Here is a 12,151-nt window from a genome sequence, read left to right as displayed (position 1 = left end):
CTAAATGTGATATCTTGATGTAGGTATGGTAAGGCAAATCCATCTGGCAATAGGCAATGAGAACACCATCCAAAGTGTAAAGCGTGGGAAGTGATAACAAATTGAATAGGGGAAATGTCATTTGAAGGAATCGATCTTGTGGATAACATTCATCATGTGCAAATGAAATATCGCTTCTATTTGGTTTAGATAAAAATAAAATTTTTAGTAGATTATGATAAAAATTGATGGGATGTGTGGTTGAAAAATTGTGAGACACATAAAATGTGTGGTTAAAATTAATTTTTGACTTTGACTTGGATTAATATCTACTTTTGTAGTTGAACCAAACAGGGGCATAATCTTAAGATTAAAGTAATGATAAAGAACATCAACCAGAGGTGATTGAAAAGAGAAATTGAAGAGGAAAGCAGGAGGATTTGGTCTGAGTACTTTATTGGAAGGAAGAATAAAGCCACTTATACAATATTTATGCACGACCTGGTTGACAACAAGTGTGTAGAAAAAATCCTCACCATTGATTTTAAAAACTATTTTTCAAATAAATGGATGTGATGTTTGCCAACTCATGAATTGTAAACCAAGTAAAATAAATTGTACAAGTAGCATGATTGTTAGAAGGAAACATTATTCTACGCAACGTGTTTTGTTTTGGCAGCTATTGTTACTGCAGTCGAGAATGTCCTGAAAATGTAATGGCAAAGTTCTAAAACTGATTTCTTGACTCTACAGATGCTATTCAATGGTTTCCCTGAGAAGTGTGACGCTTTAAAGAAGTTGAGAATGGGTGTGATGGAAAGGGTCTCTTCAGCAAGGTGGGCAAATGAGTGGGAGGAAAATGCCAAGCCCCTAATATCTAAGGCAAGCCAACAATCCTTATTCTGGAATTTTCGATTACTCTCTTCTACATTTTCTGTTATTAAGTTTTCCAATGAAAAATATTCAACCTTTAAGATCCCTCTGCCGTTGCATTTAATCCTATTCTAGATCGCTGAATCAGATATAATATGCACTGTTTCAGGTTATTTCTGAGAACTTCAGCTGAAGGTGCAGGATGATAACACCAAAATTTACGAGTTTGAAATTTGCTCTCAATGGAGAAGTCTCACTGTGTTAGCACTGACTTTTAATGTATAATTTGATGGCAACCGTCACATCATAAGTTGGTTTATATCGACAATGTGCACAATAGAATTATTATAATAAAAGGAAAAGGAGAAACTTAAATTCTTTATGTTTATTTCAATCCTACCCGGTATTACGACTCGGGTAAAGAAAGTGTAGTTTATGAAAAAAAGCCAAAAGCAAGGCATAAGAAGATGCTCAAGTTGAAATGAGATATTACAACATATATGATGACATTATAGTAGGGCCCTCTTTGATTTATCTCGACTCAATCCTACTACTCTGGCAGGATTTCCAACTGCTGTTGCACCTGCTGGAATTTCTTTTAAAACAATTGATCCTGCTCCAATTTTTGCATTTTCTCCAATTTTAATGTTGCCCAATATTTTAGCCCCTGTACCTATGAGAACCTCATCTCCAATCTTGGGGTGCCTATCCCCTTGTACCTTCCCTGTACCTCCTAATGTCACATCATGTAAAATTGTAACTCTATTTCCAATAACTGCTGTTTCTCCAATCACAATTCCAGTGGCGTGATCAATTACGATGCCATGTCCAATTTTTGCTCCTGGATGAATATCCACTGCGAAAACTTCTGAAACTTGATTTTGAATGAGGATCGCTAATGCAATTCTACCATTTATCCAAAGTTTATGTGCTACTCTGTGGGCTTGCAATGCTAAGTATCCCTTGAAACTCAAGAAGCAATGAACGTAACTTATGCAGGCAGGGTCGCGCTCTCTCACTGCTTTGAGGTCGTCTACGATAGCACGCTGGATATTGCCATCTTCTACCAGTGCTTTCAAGAAAATGTCGTAAAGGGCTTCTCTTGATAGATTCACTCTGCATAATTTGATAGCTAATTGATTTGCTAATGCAGTCTCTAGTGACTTATGAGAGAGTATAGATGAACAATAGTACTTTGACAGGATGGGCTCTTGCTTTGTGTAAAATTTAGCCTCTTCTTGCATTGTTTGCCATATATCATCTTCACTACATTCTTGAGGAATGACTTTAGACGAATCTTTGAAACCATATTGACACATGGAATTGGATGAATCAATTCGTCGAAAACTTAGTTTGCACATTTTCATGTATCTGCAGAAGTTACTTATCTGGCATCTGCAGTGTGAATCTGCCTTGAAATTTCTCCCATGGTTGGTAGAATTATCAATACTTGCTGCCATTTCTTTCCAGACACAAAGAAAACAAGATTTATCACAGAGGAAAAAATAATTATTCTAACTTGTTTGAGCTTTCATAGCATTGAGGATGAGCCCCTCTTATATAGGACTGGAGCTGGAGAAAAAATTAATCAATCGAAATCAGAATGAAATTTAAGGGTAAATTCATACTTGGTGAATATTAGTCAAATCCTTTCCATAAAATAAGCTTGACAGGTTTCCTGAAAGGACCAGTAATGTATATTCGATGACTTGCAGACTAAAATGAAATTCCAAGAAATTGCCCGAAGTCATCTCTCTATATAATACGAATTTAAAAAATAATATAAACAAAAATTTAACTTATTTTCTGTATTTTGCGTACGCAATATGCATCGCATTTAGAATGAAGAAGGTAATTAGAACAAGAACTCCTGAATAACGTCTTGCGTGACGCTTTCTCTGGGGACAAAAACAATCGAAGAACTGTCCAAGAATCTGCACTCTGGCACTTTCCTTCGAGAAGTTTCCGTTTGATTCAAAAGTCAGTAAACTTCAGCTTCCATTGACCTCTGGAGAGTCCTCACATGGGATGGCACATGCGCGTACAGCGGTGCCGTGGGGTAATCGTTGAATTGAGCTAAGATGGTCCAAATCTATTTTTACGTCCCAAAAAAAAAAAAAAAAAAAAAAAATTTTTTTTTTTGTGCCCCCCCCCCCCCCCAAAAAAAAAAAAAAAAAAAAAAAAATTATTTTTTTTGGTCCAAATCTATTTTTACGTCCCATCATTTCTCTCTCTAATATTCAAACTTGCACCACAAGTAAATTAGCCTCCAAATTATTTTATATATTTTATTTATTCAAGTGGGGCTCAGTTGTGATTTTAAGCCCTTATTTGACCCCATTTTTCAGTAATGAAAATGGGAGGAATAGTATTTTTTTTGAAAAATGAGAGGTTGAAAAAGAAGGAAAAATTTTCGATTTACGTGTAATATTATTTTATAGAAGATTGTGTGATTGAAAATATGAGATAGAAAAATAGAATGTAATTTAATGGGGGCTAAATAAATGCGATTGCGAACTGACATTTCGTATACTGATTATTAATTAATTTTTTTTGTCAGAATTTTTTTGACATAATGGTTGACGTTCTCTCACAATCAGGCCCGGTACTGGGCCGAGGCGAATGAGGCCTCCGCCTCAGGCCCAAGATCTTAGGGGGCCTCATTTTCGCCCCCACTTTTTTTTTTTTTTTTAATCCATCCGGCCCAAATGAAATGCCCAATCCAATAACTAAACCCATCCCAACCCAACAATACATAAATCCCAACCCATCAATCCATTTATCCAAATCAAATCCAATCCAATCCCTAAATTCCCAAAATAATTCATATGAAAATTCAAGAACCGCCTCCGACTTTCACGACTGTGAAGGCGTGAAGCCACCGTGACTCCCCTCTCAACATTGACACAGTTCGGGCGTCCGGTGAGTGACGGCGACGGTGACGGTGAGACGGTGAGTTCACCACGAATCTTATCTTCCTTGGCCCTTCTTCTGGCGTCTGCTTCTGCTGAGTGCTGGCTGTGCTGTCGCCTGTCGACTGCCGAGTCACCTAACTGTCTTTCGATCGGAACAATATCGATGGCATAACTGGATTTAGTAAAGACGATTCGGAATCAGTTTCCAGCTTCATGACGTATGCAGTTGGTTTGGCAAAATCTGGTGTTAGCTCGGTAACTACCTAATGCTTTCTGGATGTCTTTGCATCATTAAATACATTCTACTTTGGTGCCGTATTTGAAATGAATTTATCTCCTTTTCACATTTATTGCTTGAAATTCCATTAGAGTTGTAATTTACTAGTTTCCAGATAAATTATTTAGACATGTCGAAATGGAAAAGGTATGAAATTATAAATCTGAGTGAATCTGTGAATGATAAATGAAGTGAAATTATCTTCTGTATGCCGCATTATCATTGTGCCTTTGTGAGAAATGAGATGAAATCCTACTAGATTGGCCTTGTAGGCTTCTATGATCCTAGGTAAAAGAGAGAACTTCACTTGTAATTTTTCAATGTGTTTATTCAAAGATCTACGTGAAAGGGCCATTAAAAGGGCTTAGCAGTGCAGCTTAAACTGTTTAAGATATTCTGCTAGAGCGTGCTGGCTGATTTTGCACGCATATATATACATTCTGGTTATAGATATTGAGTGACCTATTGTCCATCCTATGCCTTTTTCTTTGCTTTTTATCTTCGAAGATACTTGTACTTAGGATTGGTTGTTGGTCTTTTATAAACTCACTTTTTCAGGTCGTGAATGCTGCTGTCATTGTGGATCCTTCAACTATGCAGGTCATAGTAAGCTCCCATGACTAAGTCCTATCTTGTAATACTTCCATAAAAGAAAGCAGCATGCAACTTTCCAGAAGCAGCTCAATTTAATTTCATCAAAGCCAAAAATTGTCAGTCATTTCTTTCAAGATGTTCATGTTCATCCAAGGACACAAAGCATTCTTACAAGTGTTTCTTGTTTACGTCCATGGAGCTGGTTTGAACATGAATTACATACGTGTTCTGGTTCTTGGCATCCTTTACAACATGTTGTGATTGTAGCAATTGAAAATTCTGCCGTGAGGGATAGGCATCTTTTTCTGGGGAATGGACACAGTGCGGAAGAATATGTACAAGACGACTATAAGGTGTCCTTTCCAACAAGTTCTCTTTTGAAAAGACAAAAGATTAACCTTGCAAATGTAACTTTGCATTATAAAATGTTATATGTCAGAGATAACTTGTTAATATATCTGGAGGGCTTAGTATGAGACGGTCATGTTTTTTTTTCAAATAATCAAAACTTTCATAATTGCAATTGCATTATATTTTACCGTGGCAAAATTTTATTCCATTGTTTTTCTTCATTTACTAAATTTGACAACAATGTTTGTATCTTTTAGGTAAAAGATGATGGGAATATGATCTGTTTTGCAATAAACTAAATCGATGGAGTGCTCTTTCTTGTGATGTTAGGTAACTTAGGTTGCCAATAATTAACCTCAGGGTCTTCCTAAATTCTGGCCAGCTTACTTGGAAGACCTTATTTCTTTATCCTCTGCTCATAATCACTAATGAGTCAAGTTTTAGTTGAAGTAGCCCCACATATTTTTTCGATAGCTAAAATGTTGATTAGAGAAGTAAATTTTCTTGATATATGGATCAATTATTTTGTAATAGTTTAACTAGTTATTTTGGAATAGTAGTCTATATTTTGGCATATTGTATTCGACCAGACTCAAGACTTTTTTTCATTGAATTTATGGAAAAGATGATTATATATGTGTTGATATATGATTTTGTAAACGCATAATTCGAAGAAAAAAACAATTTGATGAAAGCGGTAGTAATGAGGTAAAGCAATCAGCAGAAGAATCTTTTAGAGTTGAGTACTTTATTTTTATAATTGATCAAGCTCTATCTTCTCTGAGGACCCGATTTGAACAATTTAAACAATATGATGATACATTTGGATTTTTGTTTAGTTTGAAGAGGTTAAGAGGTGCAACTTTTTCAAGTTTATTGAACTCTTGCTTGAATCTTGAGAAATATCTTCAACATAATGGGCGTTCGGATATCAGTGGGGATGATTTATGTTCGAAGTTACAAGTCTTGAGGTGTTACATATCAAGTGAAGCAACAAGAGTAATTGAAGTGCTACAATATTTGAAGACATTGGATGTTTGTTTTCCAAATGCTTATATTGCTTACCAAATTTTGTTAACCATACCGGTTACAGTTGCATCTGCAGAAAGAAGTTTCTCGAAATTAAAGTTGATCAAAACCTATCTCCGATCAACTATGTCGCAAGAAAGATTAAATGGGTTGGCTATGCTATCAATAGAAAAAGAAATGGTTGAGCAGCTAAATTATTCAGATTTGATTGATGTTTTTGCCTCTAAAACAGCAAGGAGAATAGTATTTAACTAATTGTTTGAAATTTTTGGTCTGATGGTTTATAATATAAATCGTTTTTATAATATATTTCGTTGTTGTTTTAATGTTAGTTTTTTAAGTTAGCAATGAGTCGCATAATACACCTTTGAATTTTGTCGTTGGGGGGCCTACTTTTCATATTTCGCCTCAGGGCCCATTAGATACAGGACCGGCTCTGCTCACAATACGTGGGCCTCGTGTGAATAAAAAAGTACAGAAAATAAGTGAGCCCCGCCAATATGAACGTCGATCATCCATTATGCCAAAAATTCATGCCACCATAGCATTGTTGATTTATTATACAGCTCGAATTTGCAAATTTTTATTGTTTAGAATTTATTCACATGACTAGATGATAAGGCCCAACTCGTAGCTACTCAAATAGTAATTTCTCTAATATATCAAATTCATTCATTTGAATAATTTGGTCACAGCAATCTCGTTTGTATCCACTCCAGGTAGAACTTAATACACTGCTCGCTCCTACAAATCTTTCTCGAGGTGTCACGCCTAGAGCCAATATATTTTTCAAAAAAATGTTATTGGTAGAATCGAAAACAATGATTCGTTTTCGAATTTGGTTCCAGTAATTATATGGACCCAAATAGTTTTATTTACATTTCCTTTGTTAAAATACCTATAACGATCCACCCGACATCAAAGTTCACTTTATGAATATCTACTTAGTGAGTTCATAACTTTTCATCTCAATAACTAGGGTGTCAAACGGGCGCTTTGAGTGCTTTCCAAGAGGCGAACAATGGTAGAACCATCCTTTCTTCCTCACTAATCTCCCCAAGATCGTAGATCGCACAAATCATAATTCTTCATTCCAAAAACGACCACATAGGATTGGTGGTCTCAGAATCAGCTATTGAGCGATTAAAAACAAAGATAACAGAAAATAAAGATAAACACAGGGGGATTTTTCTCCACGAAGGCTCGGATGTTCAGCTTGAAAAAGCCTACTCAATTGTTGAGCATCTACACTTAGATATTACTCAATTCCACTAAGAAATTTCTCAAAAACAGTACAGATGTCTGAAGAGAGCACAAGTCTTTTCAATTTTCTCTCGCCTCTCTCTCAAAAATTACAGATATGAACTAACAATCTATTCCCTTCAAGATTTCTTACACTACAATCTCACAATCTACACTCAGAGATTTTCAGAGAAGAAACACATGAAGTATACAGAATGAGAGAAAAACCCTCAAGAATATACGAACCCTAAAAGGTTCAAGGGACGACTAACAACTCAAGCATCGTGAAGAGAGAGAGAGAGAGCCAGCTACATATACACCATCAAAAACACATTGATCCAATGGTTGAGGCTAAGACAAATGAACGGTCCAAATTAATAGCAACCAAAAAATCATAATCGTGTTATTTAGAAAACATGTTTTATCTTGGGTCTTAAGAACCGGGTTAGCTTAAGGCCCAAAAGAAATCAGCCCATCAACATACGCTGGAACCCAATTAATAGTGAAGCACTAGTCCATGTCCAACAAAGATTTTTTTATTTTTTATTTTCATGCCTATTAACGTAGCTAGTGAAGTTGATCATGGAAAAAAAACAAGTAGATGTCGAAAATCTAAAATTTCATTGCAACATAAACATAGATTTAATTAGGGCAACATACACACAAAATTCCATCAGAACTCAAAACAAACCATGCAAACCCTAGCATAACATTTTACGTGCAAGCTACAGATGATACTGCAAGTGGATACTCAAAAGTATTAGCATACTGAAAAGAAAGACAATCTCCAGGATTCATCGGCTCCCCATCATTCACAAGGCAATCATCGTATCCAATACGACGAAACACGTTCGGATTAACCAACCTTGCTGAGCTGAACCATCCACAGGTGAGATGAATATTAGAAATGCTACAACTTCCTGAGGTACAAGCATTCTGGATATCGACTGTGTACGTCGGAATTCCATTAGGTAATGGTGTCGTTTGACCCTGGAATACGAGTATGTTGTCCTTCGAACATATCGACCCAAAGCGGTTCATGTAGCCATCATCGTCATCTGGTGCAAAACATATAAATTTTAATGTTTTATTCTCCGTTTCAAAAAGAAAGTTTGATTAAATTTTACCAGGTAAGCCCAATAGTTTCCTAGATTTGACTGTATAGTTTCCCTTGGAAAATGCTGAATCTTGAATGCCACCTTCGTTCACTGGCTCCAATGCACCATAAGTACTATTAACTGCATCTTGAAATACCATCAAATGAATATTACTCTGTTATTGTAAATTGAGCCAAAAATTACCCAAAAAAAAATAAAAATTAAAAACTAGTTTATCACAAACAATACGACCAAACATGCATTGAGATATTTCAATCTTTTCTCAGTTCTCCTTTAAATTTCAGTCTATGAAGAAAATACATTGTTATATATAGCCAAGCAAAAGACCCAAGTTCAAATTTAGCACCTCCTACTTATGAAAATTGTCTATTAGTTAAAAAAAAAAAAAAAAAAAGTCTTCACGTGAGAGGAAAGGAACCTCGAAGACAAGATTTAAGATTCTAGATAAATAAATCTCTGCAATGAACTGGGGAAAGATACATTTCAAAAAGGTAGAAGATAAACAGAAAGTTTCCGAGAAGTTCTCTTTTTCTCAATCATGTAATTTTTTGGATTAAACATGCCAATTCCTGCAGAATATTCCTTTCTACTTCACATAAAGAGAAAGCGAAGGAGAGATATACCGAAGAAAACAATTATAATCACGGAAGCAAAACCCTGAACCAAGCAAACATTGCAAAGGCTAAGCTCACGAATCAGACTTTTCATTTCTTAACCAAACTGCATATAAAAATGATAAAAAATCATAGTCAGAATGCATTTGTACATAGATATATTTGAAATTGACATAATTTAAGAAAAGCAACGTTTGTTTAGCTTAAAATGAATTTGTTTGTATGTCAAGAAAATGAAGAGTTGATTTTGAAGGTGTTTAAAGTGCCTGGAAATTGTGTCAGTAGCTTTCAGTGTGATGACAAGCCGACTCTATATGTAAATGTAAAGAAATCTAAAGAAGATAGTGAGTGAATCTGGCTTGGAGGTTCAAGCAATTTATAGCACAAAGGAACTCGAATCCAAAATTTAAAGAGTGACGCTAAACCTTTTTTGCAAAATTGCACTGTGGGTCCCTACCTATTTTATAGTATGCTGGTCCCCAGCATTATTTTTTTATTTTTTTTATTTTTGTTATATTATTCATCTTTGATCAATTGTTTCCGAAAGTGTACGAATCATGCAAGGAATAAAGTGAATTTTTCAAGTTCGAATTATTTTTCCCACAAAAACTAAATACTTAAACTCTTATTATTCTAATATAGCTTTAATCTAAATTAATGTAATAAAAATTATCATATCATGAGTTTATTTTCTAACTAATCTAAGTTATGGAGAACTATTGGAATTAAGCGGTTAGGAATTTCGATTTCACTTAGGTTTAACATTCATCCATTCTAATATTATTCACATATTTTTCATAATAAAGTGTATTTTTTAATTTTTTTTTATGTTTTCCAACAAACTCTTTATCTTTTGCTCTTTATTGTACTTTTCAGCAATCATTTATTTATTTTTGTCTTTTTTAATTAATATGTATTTTTGGATGTCAATTAGCAGAATATTTCATATAATATGAATAAATTAAATAGTAAAGCATGGAAACTTACATTAATTTTATTAAATACAACTAAGGACAATTTAAATGCATGTGGAGATTCAAATTAATTCACTCTCTCCTTTAAAAAGTTAAAATAAAAACTTAAGTATAATTTCACTTGTAATCAATAAAACTTAGATCGTGATATCATTCATCCTTTCTACCTCATTAATAAACCTAAATATTATACACCTAGGAGAGGTGATTAAAATCTGTAATGCATCCATTGCTACAATAATGGAGAGTTAATAATTTAACTCGAGTTACGCAACAGCCGCCATGTCAAAAGGCTGAAGAAATTGAAGCCTTTTTAAATACTATTTGATAAGAACAGAACTCAATCGCCAGTGTATAATTGCTTCATGCATTTATTCGTCACCCACAGAATTACATTGTGTTTCATAGTTGTAAGATTTCTAGTTCATAAATCAAGAGGGAGTTTTATATAATTTGCCTCAAAATTTATATATACACAGTACTTCATGAACCGAACTTTCAACCCGGGAATGAGTGAATGATTGATGAAACCGAAGAGATAAGCAAGAAAAAGCTGAAAGCCGAATTGAATGTAAAAGGGGATTAGGTCAAACCATCTTAAAAACGAGTAGAAGGATTTCAGCGATCGAGTCTGTCTTTTCTGTATTGTGAAGTGTGAAGGCATGCAATTCAATTTGACACTGGAAAACATTCCCGGTGCCACTCAATTAATACTCACTGAAAGGTAGTTGGCATTTATGCTCCTCGTATGGATACCCTCAAATTACTCCACAAACTATGTACTATGCATTGGGTACGTGATCGGGTTAGGGGTTTGAGTGTCTACACCACTGTATCAATTACGCCTATTATAGTGACCCAACTTAGGAATTAGATTCAACTTTAGCCTACTGAGATTGCAACCTCAGTCTAAATAGCGTTAATGTGACATTCAATGATAGGTGGAATTTGTTGACCTTCGAAATTAGTCAACGGGTGTCGTTAGAAGATAGCGTACGCGTTGACGTATTCTTACAGTAAATTTGTTGTAAATACGTACATTTGTAGAAGAAGAAAGGAAATGAATAAGAGATCCAATAGCTTGAAATGTATGGAATAGTGTTTATTTTCTCCTCCAAAATGTGCGAAAAATTAATATACCCGTTCCCAATTCTTTTTCTCGAGTTTTCTCTCATTTCTCTCTTTCTATATATGTGTTGTTTCTATTGTTCCATACATATTTTCCTTTTTTCAATCTCCTTTTTTTTTTCTTTCCAATCGGAAGGTATATATAGAGTTTAGGGAAGAGGTGGTGGCCGTTGGATCCAAACCACGTGTCCTTACCTACTTCTATAATCACGTATTTCGTACACATGAATTTATTATATTGACAAATGGTCAACTGCCATATATTTCTATGCTGATATTCCTGACATAAGATAAAGTAGATGTCTAATTAGTCTTTCACAAAGATATTCGTCAGGTCGGAAAATGTGGCAGCCTCCTCGTCTCTTAGGACTTCTGCCTTGTCTTTCAGAACTTCTAGGTCGGCACATGTGGCGGCCTCTTCATCTCTTAGGACTTCAGACAAGCCTTTCAGAACTTCGTCAGGTCGTGAACATGAGGGCTTCGGCCTAAACCCTTTGTCAGGGCTTCGATATGTATCTGGTTAAGTGACACTTCGGCCAAAACAAAGACTTTGGCTTTTGTAGTCTTCGTAACATTGTTGCTTCGTCTTTTCATATGTTTAGGCTGACTCTTTCGATGATGTCAGTGGACTTTCACGTGTTGCTTCTTGTGGCTAACTTAATACGAAGAGTAACGTCAGTCTCCCAAGTCTGCTTGTTAAATATTGATATGAGAGTTTAGACTAGTAAAAAATATGCAACAACAGCCATCGAAACTGAGGTCAAGGCTCATATGCCTTGTACAAATAAATGCCTCAAAGTATGTTCATGAAAAACCGAAGTCATAAATGTCGAAGTCATGAATTGTAAAAACCAAGGTGGTTCGTACCGTCATCGAAATGGCTCGAATTTCGACTAAAGTGATATATCATGTGAGACGATTTTGAAAGTTTGAACGTCTTTTGTAATTTATTGTCATAGATTGTTATGCTGTCGTTTGACCTTCTCAAAGAGGACAGTGTTTCTTATTTTCAATGCGTGCTTATTAAACATGTGTTTTAATCTGAACTGTGGAAGTT

At 35.1% G+C, this 12,151-nt stretch overlaps 3 protein-coding genes across 10 annotated transcripts in view; 1 reads left to right on the top strand and 2 right to left on the bottom strand.

Moving 5' to 3' along the window:
* Positions 1–1,230, top strand: part of LOC111402403 (UDP-glycosyltransferase TURAN-like) — a 7,546-nt gene extending 6,316 nt beyond the window's left edge. For all 7 annotated transcript variants that reach the window (XM_023030685.1, XM_023030686.1, XM_023030682.1 and 4 more), the window contains 2 exons: positions 733–861; positions 1,022–1,230. In XM_023030685.1, coding sequence (XP_022886453.1) covers positions 733–861; positions 1,022–1,045 — 153 coding nt within the window. In that variant the 3' untranslated portion in view covers positions 1,046–1,230. The remainder of the gene's footprint in view (positions 1–732; positions 862–1,021) is intronic.
* Positions 1,220–2,898, bottom strand: LOC111402404 (serine acetyltransferase 1, chloroplastic-like). Of its 2 annotated transcripts, XM_023030688.1 has the most exons (2): positions 2,481–2,898; positions 1,220–2,305 (listed from the first exon to the last, which is right to left on the bottom strand). In XM_023030688.1, exon 2 carries the CDS (start codon positions 2,217–2,219, stop codon positions 1,362–1,364), a length of 858 nt encoding a protein of 285 aa, XP_022886456.1. In that variant the 5' UTR covers positions 2,220–2,305; positions 2,481–2,898; the 3' UTR covers positions 1,220–1,361. The 2 variants fall into 2 exon arrangements, with proteins under 2 accessions (XP_022886456.1, XP_022886455.1); XM_023030687.1 differs by having other exon boundaries at positions 1,220–2,898.
* A 4,967-nt stretch (positions 2,899–7,865) lies between these two features.
* Positions 7,866–9,100, bottom strand: LOC111402796 (TPD1 protein homolog 1-like). The gene is made up of 3 exons (XM_023031129.1): positions 9,002–9,100; positions 8,388–8,498; positions 7,866–8,318 (listed from the first exon to the last, which is right to left on the bottom strand). The coding sequence occupies exons 1-3, from the start codon at positions 9,084–9,086 to the stop codon at positions 7,975–7,977; spliced, it is 540 nt and encodes a 179-aa protein (XP_022886897.1). The 5' UTR covers positions 9,087–9,100; the 3' UTR covers positions 7,866–7,974.
* Positions 9,101–12,151: the final 3,051 nt, after the last annotated feature.

The sequence above is a fragment of the Olea europaea genome, chromosome 10 (genome assembly GCF_002742605.1).
Source record: "Olea europaea var. sylvestris chromosome 10, O_europaea_v1, whole genome shotgun sequence".
Lineage (NCBI taxonomy): Eukaryota > Viridiplantae > Streptophyta > Magnoliopsida > Lamiales > Oleaceae > Olea > Olea europaea.
This window is presented reverse-complemented; position numbering and strand designations above follow the sequence as displayed.

What these genes read in the sequence shown, in the direction of transcription:
- LOC111402404 (XM_023030687.1), bottom strand. Translation starts at nt 2,312, where the DNA reads ATGGCAGCAAGTATTGATAATTCTACCAACCATGGGAGAAATTTCAAG.
- LOC111402796 (XM_023031129.1), bottom strand. Translation starts at nt 9,086, where the DNA reads ATGAAAAGTCTGATTCGTGAGCTTAGCCTTTGCAATGTTTGCTTGGTT. An exon ending in GATTATAATTGTTTTCTTCG is followed by an intron (nt 8,499 to 9,001) that starts GTATATCTCTCC and finishes TTCAAGATGCAG; the next exon opens with TTAATAGTACTTATGGTGCA. An exon ending in GAAACTATTGGGCTTACCTG is followed by an intron (nt 8,319 to 8,387) that starts GTAAAATTTAAT and finishes GTTTTGCACCAG; the next exon opens with ATGACGATGATGGCTACATG.